Source organism: Notothenia rossii (assembly GCF_949606895.1).
Source record: "Notothenia rossii genome assembly, chromosome: 2".
Lineage (NCBI taxonomy): Eukaryota > Metazoa > Chordata > Actinopteri > Perciformes > Nototheniidae > Notothenia > Notothenia rossii.
In genome coordinates, this window is record NC_136904.1 from 33,096,270 (window position 1) to 33,116,986 (window position 20,717).

The following is a 20,717-nucleotide window of genomic DNA, read 5'->3' on the forward strand; positions in this document are numbered from 1 at the left end:
TTGTCTTTAGAAATGTTCTTATAAATGAATGACTATATGGCTGTATGGCATTATTCGCTTGAGAAACTTAGTTCATGTTGTATTAAAATAGGATAATTCGCAGACATGGATTATGGAAACTATAAGGAACCATTTCTGTGTAAGTGACATAAACAGAGACTTTATTTTAGTTTACATCATAACAATGTGTTTACATTGAAATACACATGATAACACAATTATTATAAGCTGATTTTGTGTCACCATTTCTTTGTCTCCCACAGTTATATCTGCAAGGTGCAAGAAAAGAAAAGGTAATTATTATTAAATATTGCATCTGTAAATGCATCCACATACATTCAGATTAAATGAAACATTAGAAACTATGCTGACATGCTATTGACCTCAGACAAATTATGAAGCATTACATATTACAACTGAACATAAATGTGCACTGTAATATAATTTTCTTTCTTTTTTTAAGGTCATTTGGAGGTGCGCTCTGGTAGGCTGTTCAAAATAGAAAAAAGCTACATTACTGCGTTTCTAAAAAAAATAAAGAAATGTAATCCTTCCACGTGAAGGAGCTTTGTGTGTTGGTGTGTGGCTCCAAAGGAAATGGCATCCACATTAAAAAATGCCGTTGCATCTTTACGTGCCATGCGTGTGTATTCCACACCCTGACTCTCAGCAAAACAGAGGCACGAAAGGGCTGAGCGATGTTGGACGCGTTATTATTGAAACCAGCGGGACAGTGAAGGAAATTGGAAAAACCCAAAGAGCCGGCATATTGATTTCCAAGGTAAATCTTTTAACGTTTGTTGTTATGCATTTCGTTAAAATTGGGTGTGAAATGTTGGGATTGGGGGCGCGGAGCAGCATCCAGTTTTCCTGCCAGCTCCAGCAGAGATGGATCAGATTAGACATTTTGGGTAGTGGCTGCGCATTTCTTAATGTGGGTGACAACCCGACCTGCAGAAATGACGACGTTACGCTGAATTTTGCGATGCCAGGCGGTGTATGTTCGCTACAGGAGGCTGATGCCCAGCAACGCCATGGAAATAATATTACCTGATCTTTTTGTGTGTATGTGATGAAAAAATGGATGTGAGTTGCATTTAGCAGAATCAGGTAATGCATTGTTGCAAGGATGTCTCCATCTCTCATATTGAAATGCTGGTCATTAATATTGCTGCTTTCTTGTAAGAGCTGTGGCCAGGCCTAGCTGCTGCTGCTGCTGCTGCTACTGCTTTCTGCCAGGATACACCTTCAGCTTTCCTGAAGCATGACAGCAAAAGAGGATTGAAACAGATTTGAGCCTGTGAAGTCATTCAAATGTGAAGGAACCTGCAGAAAAATGAATTTGCTACACCCCAAATCCTTTTAGTTGTGGGATATAATAGGTTTTAAGGAATGTTTGTAGGGATTTAAATAACATTGTCCTGCTTCTTGGTGTTTAATATATTCCTTCTTTGTGTTGATATGATATTTCCCACAAGATATTGATCCATGTGCCCTTCGCAAGCACTTATGTGTTTATTGGTCAGTTAAAAGCCTTTGTCCTTGTTGTGATGACTCTTCTCTGGGGTCTTGGCAAAGGTGGTTCTGAGGTGAGGAGACCCCAGCAAAGTGTGAGCGTGACTTAGCTTGACCTGCACGTTACGGTTTATGTTGAACTTTGAGCAACTCACTTGCACCCAGCAGCCTAAAGTGATTGCTGCTTTATACTTTCTCTGCCAACACCTCTGTGATCTGTATTTGCATAGTCTGCGGTGTTACAGGAAAAAGTGGTGTTTCCATGGAAACTGAGACTCTCAAATGAGGGTGACAAAGTGATGTTAATATTTGAAAGGCCGGCTCTTAATCGTCAAAAAACTATGAGCAGCACACCATAAAGGCTCTACAATATGCATCATGCTGGTTTGCAGCTATCTCTTAAAGTCCTCACAGCAACACATCTATAGATTGATAAAGATGTATATCTGTAGTCAACAAATAATCTATTCATTTAATAAAGAAGGCTTTTTGGATGCTCTAACTGTTAAGATAAACCTGTTCTAAACGGGTCATTCAGTGTTTGTCTTATTAGGAACGACCCAAATGCCAATATACACTACACTCTAATTAAACCGAGTAAGATTGATATACTTTCTGTAAAAATGCTTCCATAAAACGTGCCTTGGTAATGAATAAAATATAAAATCAGATAGCAGTAGGAGTTGAGTTAACACGAAGGAGAAAGAAATCAGTGGAATACAGACACATGAGTGAGTCTTAGGGAAAGGATTGTGAAAGTTAGCCTATATCTCTTTTTGCTCAAGTCCCTGGAAGCCCCTCAAGGACCCTTGAAGGTCTCTGAGTTCCCAGCTGTGGGATGCATTGCCCTAGATTTATCGTTTTCATATGATTTATCATTACAGAGGAAGTCCCCATAGTAATATATCATATACAACCTTGAGACAATTTTATGATTCAAAAAGACCAATATCTAAGAATCATAGATGGTATTGAAAATGAAGATGTATATAGACAAAGTACAATGTAAAAAAGGATTACTTTAAGTTCCAATAAGCGTTGTTGTTGAAAGTATAGGCATTTAGGATTACAGCCTACTGTAATGTAAAGAAATAAAGAAGCTAAATGTTAAAATACAAAAAACAATAAATTGTTCAGTTTGTGTCAGTAAACATCATTCAGCAGTTTAATAGAAGGGGTATTGATTTATTTTTCATGTATGTAAAATGTATATACCTGATCATTTAGTATAAAATTATTAATGTGTATATCATGTTAAAGAAATGAAGCCTTTAATGACATTTTTACAATCAATTTGAATATAATGATTCGTTTTACTCAATAACCTTTAGAGTCCAAAAATAAACTAATTGTATTTCAGACAGTATATGATAAAACAATTAGTTCATGAAACATTTTAAAAGCTTATCCTCTTGGAGTTAAATTCTGCAAACATACAACTAAAAGCAGCCTCCCATGCTGCCTACTCATATGACGTCACACCACCAGTAGGACCAATCAAATCGCTTTCCTCAAGTTTTGCCGCGAGGAGTGGAGCTTACCGTGCTGGAGTGGGTGTGTATGTTTTCTGCACATAATAGCCGGTATTTCGATTTATAAATATATGAACTAACACTTGGCTAACCTGCTAACACATGAGCTAATATGTTAATTGAAGGCTCTAGCTGTTTGTTGATTTGAAGAGTTATTCGGAGCTCTGTATGTGGCAGCGAGCCGCCTCATGCTTTGTTGTGGGGCGGAGCGTTAGCTGCTAGCCTGCAGCTAACTCTGCTGTGCTGTGTTTTCTTCCTGATTCGCTAGATAACAACAACCCGTCCCTTGTCCTCGGTCTGACCTAATGGATCCCAGCGGAAGTGAACTGGACTCCAGTCTTCCTCAGCCTGAGAACCCGTGTCTGATCGTGGAGGACTCCCAGCCGGACAGTGTTGCTCTGGAGGACGACCCCGAGAGCAGCTACCGAGCCCTGCTGGCCCGCCGCCTGTCCAGCCTGCAGCCCACCGCCCGCAGCCCGGTGCTGGTGAGCTGAACTGACCTCACCGACTAACAAACATCCATGGCTAGTTTATAGTTTCTGCTGTAGTAGTTGAGACTGTGTAATATACTGTATGTGGGATGTCTAACTGTACGAGCAACTGCAGTGGTGGAGAGAGCATTCAGGCCCTTTAAATAGAAGTATCGATCCCACAGTGTAAAGATACACCAATATAACTTAAGTAAAGATCCTCCGGACACATTTGTAATAGTAGACCATTTTAGACAAAAGGTAAACAGACCCTAATAGTGTTACATTGTTATGTTATATAATGGAGTTATTAGGTCTGGTTCATTACTAGACGGGCAGCTCAACAATCGACATAATATACTAGTTATAGCCCTTCATTTATTGGGATTGCTATATTCTGGAAAAATTACGATAAGCTACAGCTGTCATGTAAGTGTATGAAGTAAACAGTACAGTATTTTCTTATGAATGCTCAAGTAGAATGTGCCCTTGATTGTGTTTAAGTGCAGAACTTGAGTAAAGTCCTCAGTTGATTTACACCACTAATAGTCTTCCGCTTTGTTGACAATCCTCAACAATATATATCAGATTTTCTAATTCTGTCCCGCGCCCACCGATTAATTCTGCCATCCATCTATCTGTCCTGCCAGCCGTCCACTATTCAGGGTCACTTGGCCCCCCCACTTTTCAGCCCTGCCCCACATTTTCGCAGCAGCAGATGCCGCGGAAAACTGTACAAATCCCTTTTCAATAATTCCCCTCTACTCTAAAGTCGCATCTAAAACGCGATCTGATATAGCTATATTTTTGTTATTTTTGATTGTTATATTCAATCTCACTAGCTACAGGCATGTTTGAAGCTTGTAAAGGGAAGATGACAACTCTCACTCGCCACTCTGCTGTTCCTCAGCGTCTCTCCCCCTCCCTCCCGCTGAAATTATGAATGTAAGGTGTATAGTAATCATAGATAACACGGCAGGGTCCGTTACAGTTTGTTTTTATCTGATTTCAAATAAGCAAATTCTTGGCTTTCAGAATATTAAACTTGTTTTGGCAAATTCAGATGATAAATAGGCCTACAACTTTGAAGCTTGTAACGGCATAATTACAAGCGGAGAACGGAGTAATTTAACGTCACTGCAGGCATAACAACAGCCGGTGTTTCTCGTGAGTGTTTCCCCCGGGAAACTAACACAATACACACAAACGCAAAAGAACACAAACACACACGTATATACACGTGGCGCGGAACACTATACAAATCCCATTTCAATAATTCCCCTCTACTCTAAAGTCGCATCTAAAACGCGATATGATCTAGCTGTGTATATTTTCTTGTTTTTTATTGTTATATATATTCAATCTCAACACGCATTTGTTAAGCTTGTAAAGGGAAGATCACAGCTCGCCTCTCACTGGCCACTCTACTCTTCCTCAGCGTCGCTCCCCCTCCCTCCCGCTGAAATTATGAATGTAAGTCATATAGTAATCATAGATAACACGGCAGGGTCCGTTACAGTTAGAATGTTAAATTTGTTTCGGCAAATTCAGATGATAAATACAGGTTTGAAGCTTGTAACGGCATAATAAGCGGAGAGCGGAGTAACGTCACAACAGGCATAACAACAGCCGGTGTTTCCCGTGAGTGCAGTAATCCAAACGAAAATATCTTCACTAGTATTTTGATCATTTGCTCCGCTATTAATCAATCAGATCGATGGATTCCAGAGAAGAAAAAACTTTAAAGGCCTTTTTCTCAAAATGATGACTCTGTAATAGTCATTATGTAATGTGACATATTTTTGCTTAATATTTGGAGTAGCCTACAAAAACAATCCTGATATAGAAAGCTAGGAATCAAAATGTGTCTTCGGGTCAATGCGACTGATTTCGATGGAGTAGGTCACTTTGCATTAGGTAAAATAGAGTAGGCAGACATAACAGGAAGAATATGTACATTTTAACCTGGTTTTAACCCAATCAAATAGGACATTGTCACTCCATTCAAATGTATCCATGTAAATTACAACCAATAAAAAAGCTTAGATTTGTTTATTTGTTACGTTGTTTACTTTATTTGTTACGTTGTTCTGTGTGTCAGACGTTAACCTAGATAGAAGCCTACACTTGCAAACATGTCAGAAGAACCAGCGCAGAAGAAAACTAAATACAGTCAATCTAAACTTAAATTTAACAACTGGAAGGTCACATCCCTGACATCCACATCTCCGGAGCCTGGACCTTCTTCAAACAGCGAAGCCAGATGAACCCAAAAGCAGCAACTGTCAAAACCGCCGCCGCCCCCACCGCCGCCGTTGTTGAACCGAAACAGGCTGGTTCCGACTGCATGGAGGTTTGTTGTCGGGACATTGAGGCGGGTAAAGCTGTACAGCTAACTATCGGAAAAAAGGAGACCGCTAGTAGATTATTTGGGCAAAGAGAAGGTACTTCAACGCAGAATGGTACAAAAACAGAGAGTGGTTAATTCTTTGCAAAACCACTAAACGATAGTGATAAATTGCAATGTTAATGAGCTCATGATAACCTCATATTTTTTTAACTTAGGATCATACCTGTACAGGACTCAACGCTAACTTTTAAAAGTGGTTGCCAGGCAACCAGGCATCAGCTTTTAGTTGCCAACACTGAAAATACGGTTGCCATTTTTAGACACCTTATATTTTAAATAATTAAGATACTATAAAATACATCAACTTAATAATGAACATGTGACACAAAAGAATGTTCAAATGCTTTACAATAAGTAATTAACACAATCATTTGAAACTAAAGTGGTAGTAAACTTGTCCACCCTCAATTATACAAAACACCAGTAGTGCAGCTGTTGTTCTTCACAGATCCCTCACAAATGAATTGAGCAAGTCACTAGTTTCTTGATCATCCGTATCCCCACCAAGATCCATTGGCCCTTCAGCATTGAAGTCTTGGATTGGCCAGAATAATACATTTCTAATGTTAAATAAATGAAAACCATTCACAGATAAGAATTAGATATTAATTATTAATGCTGTAAATTACCTTTAATATGTCTAACTATATTTAAAATGTGTTGCCTTTTTATAGAAGTGATTATATTTGTATGCCAATATTTTTCTATGTTAAAGTTTCGTTTTGCACTTTTATTTTGGTAGTAATAAGATCGAGACTCTTATTTTGAAGGAACTTTCACCAGAAGTGAATGGACAACATTCCTCTTTTCGTTCGGGTTCATCTTGCGCTTTATCAGTTGAACACTTTGAACATTCGTTTGAGATGTTGACGGGTTGGCCGAACTTTTTACCCCACAGTCAAACAACTTAATTTGCTTCGCCATTTTTTGTAAAACAAACACACGGCGCACCGCGCACGTGAGTAAACGTGCATCGCTTTCTGGCTCCCTAATCACACCAATGCAAGTGCAACTTAAAGAGCAACTTGCAGGTTTTTTTTTTTACTAAATTTATGCTTAACCTTGCCTGAAAATTAGAATTAAAAATGTTAATGCAGGATTTGATATGTTTTACAAGACATAAGGGCAGGAATTCAGAGGAAATGGAGCCGTTTTGAGCTCTGCTACTAAAAACTAAAAGCTGTGAAGTGCCAGTGCACTTCACAGCAATATATATATATATATATATATATATATATATATATATCCTTTTTGCCTTTTGTAACTTGTGAATATTTTTTCTTTATTCCAGGAACTGATATCCTCCCCGCTAGGAAGCCGATGCTCTCAGACTGACAGCCAATCAGAGAGCTCCCAGAGTAACAACCAAGCCGAACCAGGTCAGGGCTATTCTAGCATAATGGAAATGGAAATGCATATAACTCATCGGGTATCAAACAAAAAAATAACTAACCCTAACCCTGTTTTCTGAAATGAAATGTAGGCATCCAAATTGCGTCCAACCCCAGTTCTGCGTTCCAGGAGGAAAGCCAAGTTCTGAACATTTGCCCTCCAAACAAGAAAAAGTATGTATGGACTGGACATGTTTACTGATCGATGATACTCAGGATAGGGTGTAGTGTTTTCACTCTGTCCCTATTCTCTCAGGTGTGCACTGGAGGACACAGACATGGAGTCAGGAGCTGATTCTACCACACACTGCATTCAGCCTGAGGGTAGGTGCTCTTAAAATTATTAAGGAGGAATACAATTCATGCCCAGTACATTACCTGTTTTTGATTTAGCTTCTTTTTCGTTCTCTGAAGTCTTACACGATCTGCACTCAATTGATCCTAAAAAGTCTGCCGGGCCTGATTGACTTGACCCTTTCTTTTAAAAAATTGCAGCTTTGATTATAGCACAACCTCTCCCTGTCCACTCACACACTGCCAGCTGTGTGGAAGCAAGCTCTGGTATCGCCCCTCTTGAAAGCTGGTGATCCCACTGATTTGAATAACTATCGTCCTATCTAAAATCTTTCTGTGTTATCAAAGATTCTTGAGTCCTTAGTTTCTGCTCAGCTAAAACTTTTTTTTGATTCACAAAACATCCTTAACCCTATGCAATCTGGATTCAGATCAAAGCACAGTACTGTGACTGCCAGTCTGAAAGTCGTAGACGATGTTATTATTTTTGTGTTGCATTGTTTATTGACTTAGCCAAAGCATTTGACACTGTAGATCACCACATTCTGTCTAATGTTATGTTGGTGTCTCGTTTCGGTCATAACGCCATTTGCTGGTTTCAGAGTTATCTAACCCACCGTACTCAATGCGTCCGGTTGGGTAGTACTGTCTCTGACCCTGTCATCTTGGAGAAGGGATTTCCACAGGGCTCTATTTTGGGGCCCTTGCTCTTTTTATTATATGTAAACTATATTTGTAATCAGATGCAATGTTCTACCTATCATATGTATGCTGATGACACTATTGTATACTCATGTGCTCCTTCTCTGGATATGGCCGTTTCCAATTTAAAAACTGATTTTATCACACTGCAGCATGCGCTTCTTGATTCGAAACTGCTTTTGAACAGTAAGAAAACCAAAGCAATGCTTTTTGCTCCCAAGTCAGCGTCCTCTAGCCTCCATTGACACCCTTGATGGCGAGTTTGTCGATACATACAAATATCTGGGGCCTAATTTATAAAGGGATATGCGCTCAAAAAATGCCGTACGCCAGTTTCTACTCAATGTTTGCGATTTATAAAATACTAACTTGACGGGAAAATGTGCGGTCCTCCACGCAAACTCTAACCCATGCGTATGCACTAAGCACAAAAACGGGAGAGACGAGAAACTGCGACACCGTTGGCAGAAGGAAGAATGGAGAGAAATATGTGAAAATAATACCATAAATAAAATGTTACCTCTCATTTATCATATATGAAGAATTCATTTTCACAAATTGATTAAAGCCAATCTTTTTTTTCTTTTTTATTATTATTTATTATATTTATTGGGTTTTTCAACATAGAAAGAACATACAGTCATACATACATACATTGACACATGGAAAAATAACCCTTCCCTCCCCCCAACCTCAACATCGGACATTCAGGGAAACCTCACAGATTGAAATAAAACAAGAGTAAATACAATCAGATATAAGTAAAGGATGTGAAACAATAATACAAAAAATGTATATGAAAGAATAATTTGTTTCTATATTTAGAGATAATTATTATCGTTTATTATTATAAGCAGCATTGTTATTATTCCTTATTATTTATCAGTGTTTGATAGCGATATCCATCAATTTCACTCATCAATTTCCATTTGATCACTTTCAAGGAAGTGCATGAATGTGTCCCATATTTCCTTAAACTTATTTACTTTCTTTTTGATCACATAGGTTAATTTTTCCAAAGCGAGGCAGGACGCCATTTCCCGCAGCCACAATGCAGGTGTAGGACCATCCGTATTTTTCCACCTCTCCTAGCCTGAAGTAGGCAAATATGAATCAAGGGCACTGCTTTACGGCTTGGTACAAATTGGTCAGGATATATACCTAATATACAGAGCTTTGCGTCGAGAGGAATCTGTATAGCAGTTACATGTGCAATCAGGTTAACTATATCTTTCCAGAATGATTGGATTTTTTGGCATTCCCACATACAGTGCAGCAGAGTACCAACATTATCGTCACATTTGGAACAGTTATCAGGAATTTTAGGATTATACAGATTCAGTTTAACAGGTGTAACATAGGTTCTGAAAAGCCATTTATATTGTATCAGTTTCAGTGCAGTGTTTATAGTCTGGGTTTGTGCCTTTAAACAAGCATTTTCCCACTCAGTCTCTGTAATGTCTACTTTCAAATCATCTCTCCAAGCATTGAGTCTTGAGTGTGAGTTGTCCTTTGATTTGGACCGCAGCAGAACATAAATGACTGATAGTTGGCCTCGAGAATCCATATAATTTAGAGCTGCTCTCTCCACAACTGACAAGGGTGGCTCATCTAAGCATTTAGTCTGCGCTGATATGAAGCTCTTTAACTGCAGGAATTTAAAGAAGTGGCTTCTAGGGATGGCATATCTATGAACCAACTGATCAAAGGACATAGGTTTTCCTTCTGTATACAAGTCTTTTATTCTACTCAGACCCTTGGCAGCCCATTGTTTGAATCCCCCATCCGCTCTTCCGGGGACAAAGTTGTCATTACCCCATATTGGGGAGAACTGGGATAGTTTGGGAGCATCTCCTATATAGACATGTGCTTCATGCCAAACAGAAACAGTATTTTTAACAAATGGGTTTTTTGTTTGTTTTTTTTGTTTTTTAGCATGAGCAGAATAGATATATGACTGGAGGGATAGGCCCGGTGCTTTATTGCGTTCAATGTCTAGCCATGCTGGAGGGTCAGAGGAGGATAAGTAAAACATGGCTGTGCGCAGCTGCGCTGCCCAATAATACAATTGTAGATTAGGTACTTGAAGTCCCCCTCTATCATAAGGCAGATGTAAAAGGCAGAGCCGTAGTCTTGCACGCCTGTTGTTCCATAGGAATTTTGAGAAGAGCTGCCTGAGCTTACAAAAAAATGATTGTGAAAGATGGAGAGGAATAGACTGAAACAGGTAAAGAAATTTTGGCAGAATAGACATTTTAAGAATATTAATACGGCCTAACATGGAGATGGGCATTGGCATCCATCTATTCAGAGATTCTGTTACTGATTGTATTATTGGGTCATAATTGGAGGGGACAATATTCTCAATTTCCGGTACGATTTTTATTCCTAGGTATATAAAACCCTCCCGAGTAGCTGAAAAGGGGGTGGGTATCCCTGGGTTTTGTCTCATTTTTATTTAAAAACAATATGGTGGATTTAGAATTATTGACCTTATATCCAGAGAACTCCCCCAAGTGTTGGGATAGATGTTCTCAACGTGGAAAGAAAAATAATAATATCACCCGCAAATAAGGAAATCATATGCTCAGATTCACCTATCCTCACACCCGAAATGCTCTGATGTTGCCGGATAGCCAAAGCTAGTGGTTCAATACCAAACAGAAATAAAAGAGGGGATAGGGGGCATCCTTGTCTTGTGCCTCTGTGTAGACTAAACGGTTTGGATATCATGTTATTTGTTAATACCTCAGCTGTTGGATCTGAATACAGAAGTCTCAACCATTTGAGATATTTTCCACCCATCCCAAATCTCCTCAAGACTTCCATCAGGTATTTTCATTCAATCCTGTCAAAGGCTTTTTCAGCATCCAACGACAGGATTGCGGTGTCTTTAGCATCACTCCTTTCATGAAGTATATTAAGCACTCTGCGAATATTATGAAAAGCTTGACGCCCTTGAACAAAGCCATTCTGGTCATTGGAGATTAAGGATGGTACATATGATTCTAGCCTTCTTGCCAAAGTTTTACACAGAATGTTTGTGTCACAACACATTAAGGATATGGGACGATAGGACCCCCTTTCTGTTGGTGGTTTACCAGGCTTTGGGACCAAGGTGATAATTGCAGACCGTAAAGATGGTGGTAGAGTACCCAACTCATATGCCTCTTCAAACATATCTAATAGAGGGGGGAGTAGTTTGTCTGGAAACAATTTATACATCTCTATAGGGATCCCATCTGGTCCTGGTGTCTTCCCACTTCTGATATTCTGCAAGGCTTCCGACATTTCCTTAACAGTTAAATATGTATCCAATTCAGTCTTATCTTGCTCTGTCATAGATGGGATTTCTAACTGATCTAGCAATTCAAATTGTAACTGAGTATTATATGGGTATTCTGAAATATAAAGGGATTCGTAGAATATTCTAAAGGAGGAGTTTATTTCAGCTGGATCTAATGTGTTGTTTCCGTTATCTAATTGGATTGAGTTTATAGCTCTATCCGATTGCATTTTCTTTATTCTCCATGCAAGAAGCTTGCCAGCTTTGTCACCTTGGTCATAGTAAGATTGCTTTAATCAAAGGAGGTTTGCTGCAATTTTACTAGCAGATAGCTCTTTATACTTAGCTCTCAATAGAAGGAGCTCTTTATGTTTCTCTGGTATATCATTTTGGTATAGGTCAAGTTCCAGAGTTTTAATTTGAGCCTCAAGGTTGGTTAACTCTTTATAGTGAGCTTTTGATTTAAAGGTTGTATAGCTAATCATCACGCCCCTAATGAAGGCTTTAAATGCTTCCCATCTTATGCCTGCACTAGTCTGATCTTTGTTCATACAAAAATAATTATCAATATTATTACCAAGAAATTCTACAAATGTTGGGTCTTGTAACCATTTGGTTTGGAGGCGCCACCTAGAAGGACACCAAACAAGCCTCGGTATATGGAGGGTTAATGAGATGGGTGCATGATCGGACAATAATATGCTGTCATAACTGCATTCATTCACATGTGATAATAAGGCCATGGAGATCAGAAAGTAGTCAATACATGATGACTTCTTATAAGTACCTGAATAACATGAGAAATGTTTTTTTGTAGGATGTAGCTTTCTCCAGACTTCAATTAAATTAAGATCGTTTATGGATTGAAGCAGCACCTTTCTAGCTTGCGGATGAGAAACATCAATGCCTGAGGAGCGATCCTTCTCTGGGTCCAGCACACAGTTATAGTCTCCGCCTATTATATATTGTCCAGGAGTAGAGGATACAGTAAGAAATAAATTCCTAAAAAAGGCATGATTATCCTCGTCAGGTCCGTAAACATTGACCAGTGTAATTTGAGTCTCTAATATTTTTCCTTTCAAAATAATGTATCTTCCTGCCGGGTCAATTATTTCATGGCTAAGTCTGAACGGGATTGATTTGTGGACCAAAATGATAACCCCTCTGGCCTGTGAGTTAAATGGGGCTGCAAAGACTTGTCTAGGCCATCTTTTTTTAACTTTAGTAATATTAGTTAAATGGGACTGTTGAATAAAAACGATCTGTGATTTTAGAAGTCTAATTCTGCCTAATACCTGTTTTAGCTTAACAAGCTTATTCAATCCTCTCACATTCCAGGATGTGATCTTTATGTCTGTTTTACCTGCCATTTAGTGTGGAGTGAATTGTATAGTGTAACACCACAGAGATATCTCTATTAGCTACTACTCTTTTGATCAAAATAGAGAAACAAAAAGGAAAAGAAAGTAATACCAACAACAGTAAGATAATTATACCATATATACAATAAGCAAGACACCCGATTAAAGCCAATCTTAAAATAATTTAACAAACGCCTGTTTGAGACTCCTCAGTGCACACAAAAACATAACTTGGAGAAATAAATAAATACGGATATGTTATTTAAAACCACCTCGAATATGTTGTGTTAATGTTATGAAATGTTTTCTCATAAATGATGCGGTAAGCAGGAGGATAGAATTACGTCTAAACTGACGCCGTTTTGCATTTCTATAGGTTGTAGATACGAGCATGGTTTTATATACTATCACGTTTAATCGTGTTTTATGCCGTTTGCCAAGACTTGATAAGTCGCTCGTAAAACACAGGAGGTATGGAAACTAAGAACACCATATGTGGTAAATTGTACAGCTAATATAACATTGTATTTCCTTTAACTGGTGGATATAGAGTTGCTGCGGGGGGGTTTAGATGCACAGGCTGCATAGCTGATCGACAGCTGGGACACAAACCACCAAATACAAAAACATAATTCAGATCCAGTCGTCATGACTCCACTCCGGAGGGATTCCCCGATCATTTCTTACAGTTTCTCATCAAGGGGGTGTCCCCTGTCCCTGGTACAAACACACTGCCTGAGGAAGGCTATGTGAATTTATTTTGTCATTAACCTTTTTCGGACCACTTATTTATTTATTTTGGTGACGATCCAACCTCCATGCTGCTACTCTGGTTCAAACTGCATCCACCAAACAATATGATTTACCTCGACCTCCCCAAAATAACCAAAATCTGACACGGTGTGAGATATTTTTTTTAGCTGTTCTGTCCTCATTTCCTGCGATCTTCTCCATGCAGTCAGTCAAAATGAATGAAGGAAAGGGCGTTTCTTTGACTATTTATAGGCAAACATGGGCGTTACGTGAAGCCCGCAAAAGCTGCACCGCATTTCGAGTCGATTCTGATTTATAAAGGGAAACCGGCGTAGGAAGTGCCATACGCACTTTCCTCGCCGGTATGCAATGTTTGTTGAATCGGAAAATGTCGAAACATTTCTGTACCTATTTTTGGGATTTCTACTAAGTATGCAACCTTCCCACGTGAATCCTACGCACAGCGTTATAAATGAGGCCCCTGGACTTTTGGTTGGACAGAAATCAAAACTTTAAACACCACATTGAAGTTCTAACTAAGAAATTGAAATTCACTCTTGGCTTCCTTTTCAGACTTAAATGTTGTTTTTCAAATTCATCCCGTAAAAGGTTGGTCTCTGGCTCATTCCTGTCCCAGCTTTACTACGGTGATACAATCTACAGATTTGCCTGTCCCACTGTTTTGGCCAAACTTGACCCACTCTACCATGTTGCACTGCGTTATATATCAAATGCACCCTATAGGACTCATCATTGCACACTATAGCCTAAATGGATGGTCCTCACTTAGTATCCGTAGGATCAGGCCTTGAGCTTAAGGACGTCCCGTCTTCCCGGGGCCGAAAAAAATAGTGTCGGGGAGGATAACAAATTATTTGGGGACGAATTTGGAACGAGAGTTAAAATAAAAACACCCTGCTAACTAACTCTACTACAAACGGCGACGAAAATGAAACCGACTGCACGTTTTGTGTAGCACACAGTTATTAAACCTCCTTGTCAACATAAACACACACGCACAAAACATTTAGCAACCCGCAAAATACACACACACACACACACACACACACACACACACACACACACACACACACACACACACACACACACACACACACACACACACACAAGTACGTAGCTACAGCTGTGCCCGCGAATTCCTGGCCCACAAATTCGCGGGTCTAGCTATGTTCTGAGTGTGTGTATTTCACGGGTTGAGTGATGTACAATGACAATGGCATCCCGTGGAGGAATTCTGAAATGTTTTACCGTTACATCACAAAAACGCACAGCAGAACCAGACCCTGGAGCGCCGGCCTCTTTACTTACTTACTCCTCTTCATCCCCTATGGGTAATAAGGCTGAGATGAGAACCCTCCATTATATTTAGTCCTTATTAATATGCTGCGCCTCTCCCCATGTAGGGATGGGTACTGAGCCCCGGTATTAAACGGGCCCTGCCGGGACGGAATTATTAAAGACAGTGGTAACGTTAAGCTCCGACGTTATCTGACTTTTCATCGGTACTGGAGACATTAAAAAAATATATGTCATATGTATTATTGCTACATAAACATTATATCGCAGTTTTAGTTTTGCCAACTCCGTTTCTAATATGCAATAAGACTACAACATGCGTCTATGATGTATTTTCGAGCTTTCCAAGCCAGACGAGATCTCTCTCCCGTCTGTGTGCGAGGGGGCGGGGCAGTTTGTAAAGGTCTCCTGACTGTGTTACAGACTGTCATCCTGGTTAGTGGTTACTCTGGGTTCTGTCTTCAGGACAGAGTGTTGGATTTTTTGTTAATTGGATGGGAGTTGATTTGATTCAATATTAGAGTAATTTTCTCGTTTGTGTGTTTGTTTAAATATAATTGTCCTTTGTTTATGTGATTGACTGATTTACTCAAATAAAAAGGTTGATGAATGATCATCTAATGATTTGTATGATGTTTTTATTGTGTTAAAGATCACTTTGAATGATTTTAACTAATGATAATGTAGAAAAACTAATATTTTAAATTCGGGACGGTCCACATTAATTTCGGGACGGCTTAGATTGTATTTAGGGACGGTTCCGGGAGGATGGTGAAAAAAGTTAGTCGAGAGCCCTGCGTAGGATGCAGCATTGGTTTTTATTAATGTATAAAGCCATTTTAGGTTAGCTTCCACTGTATATTTGTGCCAGATTTGTTCCAGTTTGTGGCTCTTACAACCTCAGATCCAGTGCCTGGATATGGGTCCAGGTACCTGCTGTTTGGACTGAGGCTGGAAAAAGGAGTCCAGACCTCGGTAATTTTTTCCGAGCTGTGTATATAATAAAACTTGTGAAATAATTGCACTAAACTGGGTTCTTTGTAGTACTTCCATTTCCTGCCGATGGGGGCGCTGCATAACTACGTAGCCTCGGTTAAAGCAAACAGAAGAAGACCACATGTACAGTCTATGGCAGGGGTCGGCAACCCCTGGCACGCGTGCCAGCATTGGCAGGCGGCACCGTAACCAGTGGCACATTAGGAATAAGTGGAATAAGTGTGCAAAATATTTAAATTGTATTTTCGGATCCTGAACGAGACCGCCGCTAGAGCGCGTCTCCCCGTTACCTGCAGAAGGAAGTCATGCACGCAACGCAGCCCCGCTCTCTTTATCTCCAGGTGACTTTCTGCCGCTTTCCTCCGTGGTGCAGTGCTGATTGTTTCACCACGGAGGAAAGCACTTCACTAATTGCAGTACCCATAAGGAGCTGTACAAATGCCGCAGTTTTTGCGTGGCTGTGTATTTAGTTGAAAGCCCGGTGGCGATCTGCTCATCTCTCATCGAAATAATATGCTACAAAGGGGCGGACTGGCCATCTGTGTGTTGAACTTTCCTGTCGGCTCCCAGACCGTAGTCGAGGAGGGCAGAAGCAACAAGGTTCAGGTTCAATAACCCACTTTAGCTTAAATGACTGGAGAGAGGCGAGCTCTTCTTGGGAGGCCGTTGCATTTATTTAGCTCTTCTTCTGTTTCACAAAATACATCACAGACCTCTGTTTTTCTGCTGCCTCTTTTCACTTCCAGAAACATACACGTTCCCTCACTGTCGCTCTGCCATCCACACATGCACAAGCCACACCCCTCTCTCTCTCTCTCTCTCTCTCTCTCTCTCTCTTAAAGGGACAGTGATCTCATATCACTCTGCATGACCCTAATATCATAACATGTGTGCTCTGGAGAATCTCAGAACGGACGATCGTCCTCATTATTATGCCGTTTAAACCAATTATTTAAATGTGTTTGTTAAATTCGGCATCATGTAAGTTGCGCTGGCAGGTCCACACACTGCTTCGCCGCAGCGAGGCTCCTCCTCCTGATAGTTGACGAGCGTCAAGCTCCTCAACCCCCCCCCCTCCGTTGATAATTCTTTGTTGATAATTCTTTCTCGATTGTTGGCACGCTGATAACAATTTTTTTTTTTAAATGGCACTTCATATCAAAAAGGTTGCCGACCCCTGGTCTATGGTATCAACAAGCGGAGTGGAGGAGTGATGAGGTATCTACAGATCCGAGTCCAGCGGCTGCTTGTGTTCCTGTTCATCAGGACATCATTATGACCAGCAGTTCCTGTGTGAATGCTAGAGAGCTAAAGTTAATTACATTCATCCAATGTCAGAAGGATTACATTTTAACAGACGTTGTAATGTTTTTCTTTCATTTCAATTTGAGTAAAACATTGAAGATATAACATTGTATTGTTTTCTTTTTACACTGACTCAGATATAATGAAAAGACTACGTCAGTCGAAACTCAGCTTTGGTAAGGAAGAGACAGGACAGGCAGAGAGAGAGAGAGAGAAAGTGATGGAAGTCATGGAGGAACTTCAGGTACAGTCACACAAAATAATGTAGGCTTAATAACACCATCTATCTATCCATCTATCCATCTATATATCTATAACAATAGTCTTAATTTACAATAGGCATAAACACATTAATTGTAAAACAACATACATCTATTGCAGTTATGTCATAATAACATACAATTGTATAAAACACAATTTGCTTATATCTTTGTTCTCTTTTGAGAATCAAACAAAACAGATTTATATACAAAAAAGAATGCAAACAAACAAGTGAAATTAACTAAATGGCTGAATTGCTTTTAATTCACTGGCAGGAGCGACAAGTGAGGAGGAGCAAAAAGTGAACAACGAGGGAGAGATTGAACAAAGAGAAAGAGTAGAGGACAGAGAGAGTAATGAACAGGAAGAAGATGGAAGAGAGGGTGCAGGTTATGGAAAGGAGAGAGACATGGAAAATGAATGTTGACAATGTTTTCTGATCATGTTAGCCTCTTCTGCATGTCCAGATCATAAATAGTAACAATCAACTGATTCTCATGTATTACACTTTTTATTACACCAAATAATTGATGCTGACATTGTCAGCCCACTGACATGGTTTGAAATCAATATATTATCCAATGTGTGACCCCCCACAGGACTTAAAAAGCACCTAACTAGATCATGAAAATCCCCAAAATCTCGGGGGGTATCCCCCGAACCCCCCTAGCATGTTTGGACATCGGTATTTAGGAAATCCTGGATACGCCCCTGCTTGCAGTAATAAGTAGTGGACCTTTCTTACTGTCCCAAATGTGCACAATGTAGTGACTGCTTTTCGTCTTTTATTTACTTAGTTTTGTTCTCTGTATTTTACCTGTCTGTGTTATGTGTAAGAACGTGTAACGTTGCTGCCTTCTTGGCCAGGTCAGCATTGTAAATGAGATTTTATCTCAATGTTTTTATCTGGTTAAATAAAGGTTAAATACTAATGCAAATAATTAAACTGCATGTGTCAATAACATCAGTATCTTTGCGTTTCAGAGGGAGCTTCTCAATTTGGTTTTCTGGAGCTTTCTCAGAGTCAGGATCTGCGCGGTGAAGTGGTGAACCGTCAGGTGGAAGACGACAGAGGGAGACGCAACACATCAGGTATTAAGAGTTTTATTTATAGATGCTGGGAGATTTTTCTTCCTTCTGTGTTTCATTGTTATTTAGAGCCTTTGAATTGATTCAGACAACATTACCATCACATCTCAAATTATTTCGATATTGAAAAGGCTGCACTCAGACCTGGTAATTAGGTGATTTAATAAATCACTTTCAGTCTACTGATGTATGGCAAATATAAGAAACATCTTGAATAAATGAGTGAAAACATGAAAACACATTTGGAGCTGTCCAACACCACCATCATTAAAACGCCAAATAAAATAATATATTTTAGTAAAATGCTGATCCACCCACTTGGAGAAACTATGAAAAACACGACTAAGGTGTTCTGGAGGCCAATTGTTTAAAAACACCTCACACTTATGTTTATCATGGTATTTCCTTTAATTTCACACAGCTATAGTGTATCTTGGTTTATTTTCAACTTTTGTGTTAGATCTCTCTTAACTATGTCATCAGCTCAAGTTGCAAAAAGAAAGTATAGTACCTGATATGAGCCTTCTTACTGACATTACACTATGAAAAGAGCCAATCTAACCTAACGCTTGTTTTCCTCAGCAGCAGAGCAGAGCATCAGCTCCAGGACTTCACAGAGTCAGGACAACAAAGCAGCGAGGTATGGCCCAATGTGGTGTTTAAATCCTGCCTTCATTACAGCACTGATTCCCAGCAACCGGTACATGTATCAAAGAGGTACTGCGGCTCTTGCCAGGATGTTGATTAACTCTACAGTTTTGATATAAATATATATCCTTAATCCAGTCAGCTGTAACACCTAAACAATGTTCTGATCAAATTGTTTACAAATAGGTTATAAGAGAGCAGTTTAATCTGCCAAAAGATAAAGGTAAGCCTAAAGTAATTGATGGATAACATAATTGTATCGTCAAATGTAATGGATAAATAACTAAGTGAGTGATAAACTGCTATTCATTGTAATTCATAGAAGTAACGGCTACATTGTTGGAATAGTTATAAGTAGGATAAAGGGAAATGTGGCTCCTAATTGTCTTGGAAATAAAGACATAACCAAACTGACTTAAATATTGACAGTTCAATTGTGTGAAAACATATTGTTATATGCTTTCTATATCACTGTTAGTTTATTTTTATTAATATGCAGATTAAAATCAGTTCAGGTGAACCCATTTGGAACATAACAGTTGGTGTTAATGAAGGGATACATGAGTACATGTGTTGCAGTACGTCTGACTGAAAAACGTTGTGACCACTGCGGTTCTTTCTTCTGTGCGCCTGCAGATCTGAGGTGAGTTCCAGCTGGTCAGAGTCCTCGGGTCAGTCCGGGAGGCAGCGGGGCATCGAGGCTCTGCTGCACTCAGAGGTCCTGCAGGCGTCTGATGAGCAGGAGATCCCGTCCTCACAGGAGGACATGTTCGACACTGAAAAGACGGGTAAATACGCATACATGCAGTGCAATGTGTAGCAAACTGGCTGCGATTTCAAGTAGAGTTGGACAATATGGTTTATAAATTACATATGGGTAATTTTAGGCTATACAGTTTCATAAATGTTTTTGAAATAATTACTGTTTGTTAAATAACTACTATTATTATACACACCTACCTACCTACATACCTACTTGCCTACCTCTCTCTCTCTCTCTCTCTCTCTCAATCTATCTATCTACCTACCTACCTACCTATCTCGTACTACTTTGCATACTTGTATTTTGTTTATAGTATTCTAGGTTTATATACCTCCCCCCCCTCTCAATAAACTTCCTCTTGACTACCTTTTCTGTTTATTTTGCTATATTTATTTGTTTGCCTGTCCTTGTTTGTCTACCCTCCCTCATACTGTAAAGCATCTTTGAGTTGTAGAAAAGCGCTATTAAAATATAATGTATTATTTTTATGCGTTTTCCCTTTGACCTTGTTATTATAGGTTTTTGTGCATTGAAATGGTCTTCAAAGGCATACAATCCCAAAGGAGTTTCTCTCCCACTCTTCTTTGGCTAGTGCTCCAACAAGTTGAATGTGATAGGCTAAAG

General features: G+C 39.4%; 1 protein-coding gene across 9 annotated transcripts in view; it reads left to right on the forward strand.

Moving 5' to 3' along the window:
• The first annotated feature begins 624 nt into the window (after window positions 1–624).
• tp53bp1 (tumor protein p53 binding protein, 1) overlaps window positions 625–20,717 on the forward strand; it is a 36,322-nt gene continuing 16,229 nt past the window's right edge. For 3 of the 9 annotated variants that reach the window (XM_079666001.1, XM_079666007.1, XM_079666005.1), the window contains exons 1-8: window positions 626–781; window positions 3,316–3,532; window positions 7,219–7,306; window positions 7,411–7,492; window positions 7,575–7,642; window positions 18,578–18,685; window positions 19,265–19,322; window positions 19,967–20,118. In XM_079666001.1, the coding sequence (XP_079522127.1) occupies window positions 3,353–3,532; window positions 7,219–7,306; window positions 7,411–7,492; window positions 7,575–7,642; window positions 18,578–18,685; window positions 19,265–19,322; window positions 19,967–20,118 (736 nt within the window). In that variant the 5' untranslated portion in view covers window positions 626–781; window positions 3,316–3,352. The other 6 variants (XR_013805442.1, XM_079666008.1, XM_079666006.1 and 3 more) reach the window with 5 other exon arrangements.